General features: G+C 25.4%; 1 protein-coding gene across 1 annotated transcript in view; it reads right to left on the bottom strand.

The window, feature by feature from the left end:
- Positions 1–15,547, bottom strand: part of LOC117170250 (peripheral-type benzodiazepine receptor-associated protein 1-like) — a 212,871-nt gene that overhangs the window by 75,032 nt on the left and 122,292 nt on the right. Inside the window, exon 12 of the mRNA XM_033356885.1 lies at positions 12,506–12,708. Within this exon, the coding sequence (XP_033212776.1) occupies positions 12,506–12,708 (203 nt within the window). The remainder of the gene's footprint in view (positions 1–12,505; positions 12,709–15,547) is intronic.

Raw genomic sequence — 15,547 nt, 5'->3', positions numbered from 1 at the left:
GTATTAGTTAAAACACCAATTATTTGATAGAAAATTAATTTAATTTGTTAAAAATTAAACTTTTGGGTTGAAAATTGATATATTTTGTTAATTAGATTTTTTCCTAAAATTAAAAAACTTTTCTATTTCGAACCATTCTGTTCAAATTTGTATAGTTTTTAACAGTTGTTTGTAATGGATTGTTTTTAATCAACGGTCAAATATTGCTGATGATTAACTAAATTTTCTTTTTTTAATTAAAAAATTTCAAATTGAATGGGTTGAAAATAACAATTTTTTATACTGAAATAATATTTCAAGTCATAATCGAATACAAATAAATTAATTTTCTAACCAATAATTGGTGTTTTAACTAATACAATTTACAGGATAAAGTTTAACCAAAAATGGAATAGTTCGATTTCTAGATAAAAGCTATGATAAAAAAATTGAATTGAACGAGGAAAAAAACGAATTTTCAATAAAATTGTTAAATTTTCAAGGGATAAAGTGAATTTTTGACCTAGAAGATTAATGTTATATAAAAAATCGATTTTCAAACTTAACCAATATATACGATTAATTTTTAATCAATCCTATAATAGTTACATTTTCAGATAAAGATAAATCATTTTTAACGGAAAAATTTATTTTCAACAAAGTTGTTGAATTGTCAACCAATCAGATGAATTTTCCACCAAGAAAATTAATGATCTACAAAAAAAGACAAATTTTAAATAAAATACATGAATTTTCAACGAAATTATTTAATGTTAATGTCAAAAAGAAGAATTATCTACAAAAAGTTGAATTTCTTAAACAAAAAATATGAGTTTTCAATCGAAGAGTTAAACTTTCAACCAAATAGTTAAATTTTCAACCATAATGATAAAACCTTGTTAAAAAAAACGTATTTTTTTTACAAAGTAGTTCAACTCTTAGTGAAATAATCGACTTTTAAACGCAAGAAGATGTACAGTCCATATTTTAACCAAACAATTGCATTTTTGAGCAAAAATGATACATTTTCAACCAAAAAGATTAAATTTCTACTAAAAAAGGTCAATTTAATTTAAATAAATTTTTAAATTTTAAAGTCAAAAAGAGTATTATCTACAAAAAGCTGAATTTTTAACATAATTTAAAGGAAAATAGTTGAATTTTCAACCATAATTATGAATCCTTAATAAGAAAAAATTAATTTTTTTACTAAGTAGTTCAACTTTAAGTGAATGATCGAATTTTCCACCTAAAAATTATGATTTTAATTTTTAACAATATAGTTGCATTTACAACGAAATGACTTTGCAACCAAAAAATATTTACAGTTGATAATTCAACCGAAAAATGTAATTTTTAAGCAAAAAGTATAAATTTTTCACAAATAAATTTAATTTCTACAAAGAAAGACGAATTGTTAACAAAATACATGATTTTTTAGCCAAAAATGGTATAGATTAATTCTCAGTTTCAAAAATGTATTGTCAACGAAAGAGATGAACCTTCAAATATAAGGAATAAAATTTTTTACAAAGTAGTTGAACTTTTGATAGAAAAGAGGACTTTTTTACAAAATAGTTACATTTTCAACATAATAATTATTTTTTCAATCAAATAATTGAGTTTTTATCGAAACGAGATGAATTCCAATATCACCAATTTCTTAAATATAACATAATTATAATATTATCATTAATATATATATACAATAGTATTAACATTTATATAATATATATTTTATACTTGAAGTAACGTAACCTCAAAATACACGCATTAAAGAGGCGTGCGAAGTAGACCCGTGTAGACCCGAAAATGCACGAGCAAGAACCCGAGCTTTCCCGAGTTAAATGCTGCAAAGTACAGCCTCGTGTAAAGCCAAAAATGCACGAGCAGGAACCCGAGCTCTCCCGTCTTCGCGAATGACGATCTAGCTTCTAGCTGCTCCTCAAATTCATTCACGTTTTCAAATCCCGAGCTACCTTAAAATTATTCGCTTATTGCGAAGATGAAAATATAATTGACTTTATGTAAATAGATATAGGAGACAAGACTTCTGGGTCTAAAATGTCTTAAATTTAGTGATGCATACCTTAGTCATATTTTTAGTGAAAAATTGATTTTTAACAAACAAATAAGTTTCTACCGAAAACAGAAATTCAAAATTTTCAAAATCAATTTTAAAACAACAAAAAATTTTTTTTAACAAAATAGATAAATTTTGAACGAAAAACGGTTACATTATCAGTTTAAAAAATAAATTGACAACCAACAATTTTTCAACGAAATAGCTTAACCAAAAATGGAATAGAATGAATTCTGAGAGAAAATTAAAAAAAGATCACAATTTTTTTAAATTATTTCGTAATTTTGCCATATTATATAATTCTAGAAAAAATGAGGAATTTAATTCTTATTAAACCTTTTTGGGCAATTTTTTTCACCATTTTTTGTTATGTTAATGTTGCTTTGAAAAATTTACTTTCAAATCTTAATAAGTTTACGAGATATTCAGAAATTTTGAAACGATTAAAAAATAATTAAAACTTCTAAAAAATCAGGAAAAATTTGAATTCAAGAAATATTTAGAAGTATGGAAGAGATTCAAATCTAATTTTTAACTTAAATTTTTGGAAATTTAGATTTTCGAAGATTTCAAAAAAATAAACTTTAGAAGCTTTAAGGAAATTTCGACGGATTTCAAGGAGATAAAATTATTTTTCTTAAGATTCCTCTGAAAAATTTAGAAGATTATATAAGTCCAGTTTTTTACATCTTGAATGCTTTTTTAAAATTTTAAGAAAAATTTAGTCAGTTAAAAATATTTTTTTGGATTTTATTTTGTTTGAAAGGTATTAGAAATATTTAAAAACTTAAAAAAATGTCTCAAGATTTATGAAATATTCATTGATGTCTTCCAAACTTCTAAATGCCCTAAATATCTTTTAAAAAGACTCGAATTTTTCTAATATTTTTTTAAATCCAATAAAATAAGAGAATTTAAATTCCTCTAGGTTATTTTTTTATACACCTTTTTTATGCTATTTTAGGCTATAATCACAATTTTCAGGATTTTAAGAGAAAAAGCCAAAAGGTTATTAACTTGACCTCATTTGCTTTCTCAATAAATATGAAAACTTTACAAAGCCTTTATTGTATTAAAATACTTATCTCAATATTACAAAATTTATCTTCTAGAATTTTATTTTAATTGTACATAATTGTAAAATAAATTTGACAACATTTATTTGGTGAAGAAATATCTTGTTATTTTAAAAGGAGACAAAAATTCTAAAGATAAGTTTTTGTATAGTATAGCTTAATTAGAAAAGCACCTGACCGGAAATCAGAAGTTTTGTGGTTCGATTCCCATTGGAGTGACGATGAAGTAGGATCTTTTTTAGGAAAGAATTTTTGTATATTATCGTAATAACTAATGAACATAGTTTTAGAATATTTTCTCTAGATTCTGGCCTTGGGTCAAAAATGGTACGATAAACCGCCGTGAAATTTCATATAAAAACTATACTCCGTATGCAATTATTTGAAAAATAAAAAATAAAGATACTTAAAAAATAAAAATAAGAAAGTTAAAAAATGCATGCAGTTGTCTATTCAGAAAATCACACACATTTTTTAATGAAACTCCTTTCCACACCACCTTTAAAGGAAAATTTGTATCTCATTTCGTGCAAGTAATAAGTTCTTTTAACTCAAATGGAAAAATGCAAATTTTCCATTAATTATGGATGCTTAATTGACGCCAGTTCCCTTACTTATCACACTTGAGAATTGAGGAACCTCTTTTATGTAAATATATATATATATATATCTATTATATCTTATTAAAATTTAAGATAAAAATCTTAAATGTTGATATTATTTAAATACTGTAATTTTCAATGTTGTCAAATTATTGAAAATAATTTAACAAATTTTATATGTACTTAAAATAATTTATTTTAAATTACATACAACTTATTTCAAGTAAACAAAGTATATATTTAAGGTTAAGCATACAGGGATTTTTTTGTTGCATTTTGCAAAATTTATTTCACTACTTATTCTGGTGAATGTAAATTGATAAAAATAATTCGAATTTCAAAGACCGATAATTGTACACAATTTCCAGGCGCATCCTTTTCTTTTTCTATAAGTATTTGTGGGTTTGTCAGTTTTTTAAATAATTGGAAAAAATACATTTTGCGAAAACAAAAAATTTTAAATATTGTTTAATTCCGCTCGTGCTAACTTAGCTCATTTTCACCATTTTTGGATTCTGTTAAGACTAGTTTAAGTGAATAAATTTTCTAAAACTATCTAGAGAAGAAAAACTTAAATACTTTAATAAACATAAAACTTGTTAATTCTTTTTATAGCAAACACAAAAATCATTAAATTCAACCTATAAGCGCTTCGTTTATCGAGCGAATTTTAAGCAAAGGAAAACTTCCAATGACAGAGTTGAATATTAAGGTTGAAATAAAATATATCAAAAAATGTAATTTAATTGATTTCATGATTCAAAGAGAATTAATGTTTTAAATCGCGAACATCAATCTTAACGCTGCCCTATATGCATGTATTCTCTCGGCTGCGAACGCAACTTGTTGCAGCGGGCGATAGAAGGTCAAATCGGACATCAAAACAAATAACAAACTAACAAAGGGGCATGCAAAAACAAATTGCAATTATCTTTTAATATCATAGAAGAGTTCAATCTCGCGTTAGGCGTTATTTGGGAAGTCTACAGTCTCGGAATTCTTCATACTTTTCTCAAATTTTGTATCGTAAACCGAAAACCTAAATGTTAGATAGTGTGGGAAGACTTTATTGGCGCAAAAGGTATTTATTTAGATTTACTCTATTTTTTCGATCTTTTACAGATTTTTTTAGGACCGTAGAACTGACTCTTAGAATAGATTTGAGTGATTTTCTTGAGGTAATTCTGTTTAAAAGGCTTTCAGATGACATGGTTCGATGAATTTCCCTCTTGGAGAGAGTGGGTGGTTACCTTAGCCCATGAAATAAATTTTCAGTGTAAAATTTGCAATATGATGAATGAATTTCCAATAACAATTATGTTACAATTAAAATTAAATTGTAAAAGCCAAATGTTGTAATTTTGAGATAAGTATTTTAAGGCATTAAAGATTTTGTAAAGATTTTATATACAAATAATAAGTATTATCAGTTTATTTATAAATTTATATATAAATTATTATTATAAGATTCTTAGGAAAATTAAAAACAGATTTTCCAATATGTCATATTTGTTAAAAAAGATCCTAGGAGATTTTAAATACGTTTTATTTTTATTTTATAGGATTTTAAAAAATATTAGGAAAATTTCTCATCTATTTGAAACGTTTTAAATTCTTCAAGATATTGGTAACTCTGTCGAGTTTTTATCACAAATTAAAAAAATCATTCAAAATATAGAAAAAAATTTCCTTGCAATCTTCTAAATTTTCCCAAGCATTTTAAGAAACTTTGTTTATTGTCTTGAGTCCTTGCGAATATCTTTTAGAGTTCCTAAAGTTTATCTTGTGTTTCAAAAACACTTCTAAAGTTTACATTTTTTCGCATCTCATCAATTCTACTAAATACTTCCTGAATTTACTCGATTATTTAATTATTTTTTAACTTTTTAATCTTATCAAATTGAATGCCTTTAAAGTTTTTCAGATGCTTCGATAATATTAGAAATCTTTTGCGATGTTCTGAAATGTTTAAAAATAATTTTTTTCAAATCAATTGGTTGAAATAAAAAATTATGTTAATTATTCCTTTAAAAATCTTTACAAGTTTTAATTATTTTCGAATCGTTTCAAAAATTTTGAATATCTCTTAAACTTACTCAAAGTTGAAAGAATCATGTTCCTTAATTTTTCTAAAGTTAAGTAATATGGAAAAATTACAAAATTTTGCTTCAAAATATTTTATGTACTTCTTAAACATTGTATGTAATAATAAAAAAGGTTGTGTAATCCTTTTTCAATTTTCTCTTAAGATTCATTCAAAAACAATTATTTACATTTTTTCCAAGGAGTTTCTTTCATTATTTTTCATTATCTGAAAGTCCTTCGTTTATCAACTTTTATTATTATTTTTTCATTTTGCATACATATCTATTATATCTTATCAAAATTGAATATAAAAATCTTAAATGTTGAGTGTATTTAAATAATAAACATTTTTAATGTTTCCAAATTTTTAGAAATTTTAGAAATTTAGATTGCCTTAAAATCTTCAGATTCTTAATTGACAATTTTAAACATACTTTAAAATGTACTGGAATTTTTAGCAATTAATTTTTCAAAATAAAAATTTATATTAATTATGCGTAGAAGCCTAAAAATTTTTTTTTTTCATTTTCGTCGAACCTAAAAAAATGCTTTAAAAAATCTTTACAAATTTCAATTATTTTCTAATCGTTTCAAAATTAAAAAAAAATAAATTAAAAAAAATGTTCAACAAAATTGGGCAAGAAGGACTAATAAGAATTTATTTTTTTATTTTTTTTTCTAAAATTATAGAACATAGCAAAATTTCCTGAACTTTCATTCTCTTGACACCCTGCGGAATTCAGTATACTTGAAAACTCCTCCATATAGCCAGTTAGTTCGCCACAGAAAACGAATCGAGAAGTCGGGGGGAGGCTCGGGCTCTTGCTCGTGCATTTTCGGCTTTACACGAGGCTGGGTTTCGCAGTATTTAACAGAGCCGACTCACCGAGACACTGCGTTTGAATGTGTCGCTCCCAGATGGGAGTGTGGTGGGGGCCGAAAAATCCCACGTTGACGAATTACGATCTAGCTGCTCCTGAAATTTATTCAGGTTTTGAAATCCCGAGTTACCTTACAACCAATAGGCTTATTGCGAAGAGGCAAATATAATTGACTTTATGTAAATAGATATAGGAGACAAGACTTCTGGGTCTAAAATGTTTCAAATTTAGTGCTGCATGCCTTAGTCATATTTTTGTAAACAATGGATTTTTAACAAATAAAAAACAAATTTTTGACAAAATAGTTAAATTTTCAACCTAAGAAATTTCTTTAAAAAATATATTTTTTAACTTAAACATTGTAGTTTATACTGAAGTTTACAGTTGAAAACATTAATTTTTAAAACCAAATAAATGCGATTTTATCAAAAAAAGAAATTAATTTTTATCTAAAATAAATTAATTTTTAGAGAAGAATAATTCGCCAACAAAGAAGATAAATTTATAACTAAAAAGAAAATTTTTCAAGAAAAAAATTCTCAACAAAATTGTTCAATTTTTTTCTGTAGAAACGAACTTTAAACTAAAAAAAAAAGTATTCGATCAAAAATGGACTAGTTAAATTTTCAGACAAAAAATGGAATTTGCAACGAAAGAAATTAATTTTCAACTAAAATTATAACGTTTCAACGAAAAATTGAATAGACAACTTTTCAGTTGAAAAATAATTATCAACCCCAAAAAATCAAAGTCTAACAAAATATTTAAATTCCCAAGCAAAAAATTAAATTTGCAAACAAATATTTTAATTTTCAAATCAATAACTTTCTACCGAAAACAGAATTTCAAAATTTTCAAAATCACTTTTAAAACAGAACAATTTTTCTTAACAAAATAGATAAATTCTCAACGGAAAACGGTTAAATTATCAGTTTAAAAAATCAATTTACAACAGACAATTTTTCAGCAAAAATAGTTTAATTTCCAAAAAATAGATGAACTTTTAACCATTTCATACCAAAATAAAAGAAGTTTCAACAAAAAATGGATTTTCATCCAAAGAAATGAATTCTTGATTAAAATAGATGAATTTTTAAACAAGAAAAATAATCTTCTACCAAAAAAGAAGAATTTTTGACTGAGAAAGGTCAATTTCCTACCAAAAAATTCAAACAAAAATGATAGACTTAATTTTTAATATAAGAAAATGTTTTTTCAACAACAAAAAAAAACCGAATTTTCAAAGAAACAGGTAAATTATCAACCAAAATAGTTATTTTAAAAAAACTTTAATTTTTAAATAGTTTCATTTTCGATTGAAGAAATGAATTTTCAACTGAAAATTGTTTTTAAAAAAACAGACAAACGAATTAACAACAGAATAGTTCAATTTTTAAACATATAGTTAGATTTTAATTTAAAAAATTATTTTTCAACCAAAAATGGAATGGAATGAATTCTGAGAGAAAATTAAAATCGTTTGAAAGTTTCTAATAATTTTTATTTACAAAAATGTACTTTAAAAAAAATCAAAAAGATTTTGAAACACATCAAACGATTTCCTAAAATTTGAAAGAGTGTAGACGATTTTAAAGCAAAATGTTTCAATTTGATAAGATTAAAAAGTTTTGAAAAACGTGAATAATCCAGTAAATTCAAGAAATATTAAGAAGAATGAATGAGATTCAAATTTAATTTTAAACTTAAATTTGTTAGAAATGTAGATTTTTTAAAATTTCGAAAAAATACACTTTATAAGCTTTAAGGAAATTCAGAAAGATTTCAAGGAGATAAAATTATTTTTCTTAAAATTCCTGTGAAAAATCTAAAAGATAATGAGTCAATTTTGTCACATCTTGAATTAAGGAACATAATTCTTATTAGGCCTTCTTGTGCAATTTTGTTACACAATTTTTTAAATTATATGTTTCTTTAAAAATCTACTTTCAAATTTGAGAAAGTTTAAGAGATATTCAGAAATTTTGAAAGGATTCGAATAAAATTAAAACTTGTAAAGATTTTTCAAGATCTTTGTAAGTTTTCACGAAAATCAAAAAAATTATTTTAGGTTCCTAGAAATCATTAAAATAAAATTATATTTCGAAAAATTAATTCTAGGAGATTATTTTAAAGCATTTCAAAACATTAAAAAATGCGTCAAAAATTGTCAAAGTATTTGCAAAATTTTGAAGGCAATGTTTTTTTAATTTTGCAAAATAAAAAAAAATCAGGAAAAATTTGAATAATTTTTAAAGATTAAGAGACCAGACAAGATTAGAAAAAAAGAATTATTTTCCTAAGTAACGTGTGAAAATTTTTTATAATTTTTTATTTTGTAAAATGTGCTTTAAAAGAAAATTAAAGAAGATTTTTAAACACATGAAACAATTTCCAAAAATTTCGAAAAAGAGTGTAAGAGGTTATAAAATCAACATTTTTTAATTCGTTAACATTACAATCGTAAGAGGTTCAATCATTTTCAATCAGAATAAGTAATTATATAAATTTTCAAAATTCAAAAAATCTAACTTGGAATAAGTACAATGAGATTTAAAAAAAGTTTATTTTAAATATACATACAATTTGTTGAATTATTTCTAAAAATATGGAAACATTAAAAATTGTAGTATTTAAATACACTTAACATTTCAGACTTTTATATTAAATTTTGATAAGATATAATAGATACGTATGTAAAATGAAAAAAATAGTAATAAAAGTCGATAAGCGAATAATTTTTTTGGAATGAATTCTAACAGAAAATTGAAAAAAGATTACAAAACATTTTTTATTATTTCCTAAAATGTCTAAAAAGTACATAAAATGTCTTGCAAGAAAAATGTTGTAATCTTTCCACATTACTTAACTTTAGACAAATTAAGGAATATAAAAGCATCTGAAAAACTTTGGAGGCATTTTTTTTTATTTTGAAGAATTAAAAAAAAACAGGAAAATTTTGAATAATTTTTAAAGATTAGAGATTGAAAGGTCTGACAAGATTAGAAAAACAGAATTATTTTTCTAATAATCGTGTGAAAGTTCTTAGGAATTTTTTATTTTCAAAAATGTACTTTAAACAAATTTCAAGCTTAGATTTGAATCTCTTCCATTCTTCTAAATATTTCTTGAATTACTGAATTATTTATGTTTTTTAAAACTTTTTAATCTTATCAAATTGAAACATTTTGCTTTAAAACCTTCTACACTCTTCTTTTAAATTTTAGGAAATCGTTTGATGTGTTTTAAAATCTTTTTGATTTTTTTTTAAAGTACATTTTTTAAAATAAAAATTATTAAAAAATTTCAAACGAGTATTAGAAAAATAATTCTTTTTTCTAATATTTTCAGACATTCTAATCTTCTAATTTTTAAGAATTATTTAAATTTTTCCTCATTTTTTTTTAAGTTTTAATTATTTTTTAATCGTTTTAAAATTTCTGAATATCTCGTAAGCTTACTAAAATTTGAAAGCAAATTTTACAAACCAACATAAACACAACAAAAAATGGTGCGACAAAATTGCGCAAGAAGGCTTAATAAGAATTAAATTCCTTATTTTTTCTAAAATTATATAATATGGAAAATCTACGAAATAATTTTAAAAAATTGTGATATTTTTTTAAATTTTCTCTCAGAATTCATTCCATTTTATTTTTGGTTGAAAAATAATTTTTAAATGAAAATCTAACTGTATGTTTAAAACTTGAACTATTCTGTTGTAAATTCGATTGTGTGTTTTTTTAAAAACAATTTTCAGTTGAAAATTCATTTCTTCCATCGAAAATGAAACTTTTTTAAAATAACTATTTTGGTTGATAATTTAACTTTTTTGTTGAAAATTCGATTTTTTTGTTGCTGAGAAAACATTTTCTTATACTAAAAATTTAATTTTATGATTTTTGGTTGAATTTTTTTTGTAGGAAATGGACCGTTCTCAGTCAAAAAGTCTTCTTTTTTGGTAGAAAATGATTTTTCTTGTTTAAAAATTCATCCATTTCAATCAAGAATTCATTTCTTTGGATGGAAATGCATTTTTTGTTGAAACTTCTTTTATTTTGGTATGAAACGGTTAAAAGTTCATCTATTTTTTGGAAATTAAACTATTTTGCTCTAAAATAGTGATGGTTGTAAATTCATTTTTTAAACTGATAATTTAACCGATTTTCGTTGAAAATTTATCTTAACAAAAATTAACAAAAATTAACAAAAATAAAAAGTTAACAAAAATTTTTGTTTTAAAATTGATTTTGAAAAATTTGAAACTCTATTTTTGGTATAAAGTTATTGGTTTGAAAATTAAAATATTTGTTTGAAAATTTAATTTTTTGCTTGGGAATTTAAATATTTTGTTGAAGCTTTGATTTTTTGGGGTTGATAATTATTTTTCAACTGACAATTTATGTATTCAATTTTTCGTTGAAACATTATAATTTTAGTTAAAAATTAATTTCTTTTGTTGAAAATTCCATTTTTTGTCTGAAAATTTTATTAGTCCATTTTTGATCGAATACTTATTTTTTTAGTTTCAAATTCGTTTCATTAGATGAAAATTGAACAATTATGTTGACAATTTTTTTTGTTGAAAATTTTTCTTTTTAGTTATAAATTTATCTTCTTTGTTGGCGAATTATTCTTCTTTAAAAATTAATTTGTTTTAGATAAAAATTAATTTCTTTTGTTGATAAAATTGCATTTATTTGGGTTTAAAAATTAATTTTTTCAACTGCAAACTTCAGTATAAACTACAATGTTTAAGTTAAAAAATGTATTCTTAAAAGCAATTTCTTAGGTTGAAAATTTAACTATTTGGTCAAAAATTCGTTTTTATTTGTTAAAAATCCATTGTTTACTAAAAATATGACTAAGGCATGCAGCACTAAATTTGAAACATTTTAGATCCAGAAGTCTTGTCTCCTATATCTATTAACATTAAGTTCTATTATATTTGCCTCTTCGCAATAAGCCTAATGGTTCTATGGTAACTCGGGATTTCAAAACCTGAATAAATATTAGGAGCAGCTAGATCGTCATTCATGAGGTCGGGAGAGCTCGGATTCCTGCTCGTGCATTTTCGGCTTTACACGAGGCTGGGCTTCGCAGCTTTTAACAGAGCCGACTCACCGACACACTGCGTTTGAATATGTCGCTCCCAGATGGGAGAGTGGTGGGGGCCGAAAAATCCCACGTTCTGGAGACACTGTTCTGGAGACATTGTTCGTAGCCGAGTCCGCAAGCAGGGCATTTGAGTAGTAGGGGAGGCCTCTCGTTCGGTCTCTGACTACGTTTATCATGCCTATGTTTGCAGCTTAATAACAAAAAAAGTAATCAATTAAAAAAATTCTGATTTTTGCAAATGAAAGAGCAACTCAAGAACTATCGATTGGTGTAAAAACCTAAAAATCGATTTTTGGCCCGTAAGGTCCCTTTTTCGGAAGGTCACATATTTATTTATTATCCCTTAGTAATTTATTTGTAATTAAATTTATTATTTTTCCTCAATCTGACGCTTTCGATCAATCTCCACGTTTATATCATGCAAATTTTAGGCGTGCGCGTAAGTGATTCAAACCTCGAGTGAATACCACCCTACCTTGGCTCGGATGGCAACATTCCTATTCATCTCGAATCATTGCTTCGAGCAGTTGTCACAACTTCTACTATTTTAACCCAGCTACGTTCTATTTTATTCTTATTCACACTATCCCTTTAATTAAAAAAAAATAAGGCCGACGTTGATCCACAGACAGGCGGACTTAAAAATTATGAAGAAACTTTAGTATCATATGCCAGAAAACAAACCTTGATAACATCCCCTTCATTGAATCGCAATTCCTCTTCGCAAGCATCTGGATTAGGCGACATAGTCGTGGGGTCATAATCGTAGATAGCCACGAACCATCTTGTCCGTTTGCTAACTTGTTGTACCCCACCTTGGGGATGATGTGCCCCACTCTGTGTCCCTCTTCCTCGATGCATTTGACCCCTTCCTCGTTGACTCGCAGCTGAAAATAATATCGCGTTTTTTTTAATGTACATGGCATCTTGCAAGTATACATCTGCAGTTAAGCAGGATAATGTTCATAAATCATAAGAGAGACAGGTGCTTTATCACTTTTTTGAATTACAATACAAGATTAAGACATAATTAAGTCATACTATTTTTAAATTATTAACCACCCTGTCAGTGACTGGGTACCCGGGTACACAGGTTTATACGGTTATGGGCCAGAGCAGCCAAGAGGAATTTAAAGGTATTTTTTGGCGTTGATTACGAATCCGGTATCCGTTTTTTGCTATCAGGTCAGGTTTATGAGATAAATGATTCAGCCATTTTTATTGATTTGTGAACATAAATGCCATTCTATTTGAATAAATACCAATAATAAAGTGCAGAAAAAGTAAGACATTTGTATTTACTTGGGACAGTTTGAAGCATTAGTGAACAAAAATGATCACTGACATTCCCTCATTCAAAAACACCTTGCAGTTTTTCTCAATTCTCTGTAAATCATCGTGTAACCGCTCTCCTTGCTCGTCTCTCGTATCATCGATATTAACGATATTCGTATGCCTATTTTACTGTACTTTCTCAGATGATTAACGGCAATTCGCCTTTGATCGTCACTTTTTTTCACCAAATAAGTTTCGAACGATTCTCTTGAATACCGCGTACGCACCTGCCTCTGTGACCGATAAACGTTTGGTAAACTTGTCGTTTATCAATTTTCTAACATATATGTGCTCTGTCAAAATTTTCTTCTTTGATGTTAGCTTACCCAGGTGGAAAAGTTATATATATATATACCTTATATAGTGGATAAGGCAATGATATATTTCATTTGTAGAGTAATAAACATTGAAATTAAAATTTCAATTTTAAATCTTCGGTCATACGATCATTTATTAATAAAATTAGTTTATAACAACGTTTCGGCCACATTTTGTGCCTTCTTCAAGTTTAAAATATTTTGCGTATTCTAAAATTAATAATATAATAGTAATTAATAAATAAATATTTAAAAGTCAAATTTTTTTATAAAGGTAATCGAAAATTTGTTTTAACAATGTACTTACAATTTGGGTCATAATAAAATTTTTTTTTTTTGTTGATAAATATTAAATCCATATTTGAGTCAGTATTTTTCCATTTTCCAATCGAAAAATATCATTTCATAATCACTATTTGTTTAAAAAAAATTATTTTTAATTTCTGTAGTCATACTTAAATAATATGTAGATTATTAAAAATTTTTGTGTGAAAATTTTTAATTTTAAAATTCATTTTGAACACGTATTGTGGATAAACCAAGGTCTACCGAGCTCGAAACTGAGCATGATACTGAAATAATGTGAATTAAACGATTGGAAAGTGTTTACATTTAGTTTAACTTATAACGTCGAATAAACTGACAATAATATTTTTTAATTCAGAACTGAATGAAAGTTTAATTAATATTTAAAATACTTAGATACGTATTATCAAAATTTTCTATTTCAGTTTGTAAATTTATGGAGTTCCTTTTGTATTTTTTAATGAAAATTGATTCTAAGATTCTCTTTTTATATGTGTTTTTTTCTTTTCCTAATATTTTTATATTGTTAAAAGTAAAATCAAAATAATGATCATGTGTCCATGCATGTTTCGATAGTCCTGTGTTTTGGTTTCCTATTCGACAATCTCTTTTGTGCTCTGTAATTCTATTTTTTAGTCTCCTGCCAGTTTCACCTATGTAAACTTTATTACATTGTTTGCATTTAATTAAATATCATGCGTAACAATAAATTTAAAAATCAAGATAATTTACATGAAATAGAAAAAGTAAAAAAGTTCCAATCAAATAATGAGGACATTATATTTGTCAAAGCGGATAAAGGAAATATCACCTTAGCTTCTAATTTCAATGATTATAAAAAAACTGTAGAAACAATGCTAAATAATACAAATTTATACAAACAAGTAAAAACATCTTTGGTACCTTCTATAGAAGAGAAATGTAATGATATTATTAAAAGATGGGAACAAAAAACATGTATTAATGATCAAATGTCCTATATTTTAAAAACACGTGGTTTCATCGTAGCAAAAGCTTATGCTCTCCCTAAAGTATATAAACCTGTTTTAAAATGGAGAATAATAGTCTCATCCATAGGTTCCCCGACCTATAATTTAGCTTCATACTTATCCAGAATTTTAAAACCAGTATCAGGAAAAAATGATTCATTTGTAAAAGATAGTTGGGACTTCAAAAACTGTCTAAAAATCAAAAAATTCCAAATTCTTATTCCATGATTTCACTAGATGTTGTTTCCATGTTCGACAATATACCTTTAGATTTGGCCTTGGATGTTGTTGAAGAAAAATTAAATCTCAATCAAAATCACACTATTTTTGCATTTAATAACAAATACTATAAACAAGTTTTTGGTTGTCCTATGGGTTCTCCCTTATTTCCGATCATTTCCAATTTAGTATTAGAAGATATCGAAAGTAGAGCCCTTAAAAATTTTAAATTCAAACCTTTAATATATAAAAGATATGTCGACGACATTTTTGCTATAATTTCTACTGACAAAATTAATGAATTTGTTCAAACTTTTAACAATGTAGAAGACTCTTTAAATTTTACACATGAAATTGAAAATAATAATACCATACAATTTTTAGACATTTCGATTAAAAAAAAAAACCTGATGGTAACATTTTTACAGATTGGTTTAGAAAACCAACATGGTCTGGTGAATATCTAAATTATAACTCACATCATGAATTCAGTCAAAAGATTGGCTTAATAAAAGGACTAATTGATAGGGCTATAAAATTAAGTGATTTTAATTTAAGGA

This window comes from Belonocnema kinseyi, chromosome 3 (assembly GCF_010883055.1).
Source record: "Belonocnema kinseyi isolate 2016_QV_RU_SX_M_011 chromosome 3, B_treatae_v1, whole genome shotgun sequence".
Classification (NCBI taxonomy): Eukaryota; Metazoa; Arthropoda; class Insecta; order Hymenoptera; family Cynipidae; genus Belonocnema; species Belonocnema kinseyi.
The sequence above is the reverse complement of the archived record's forward strand: the minus strand, read 5'-3'. Positions and strand labels throughout refer to the sequence as shown.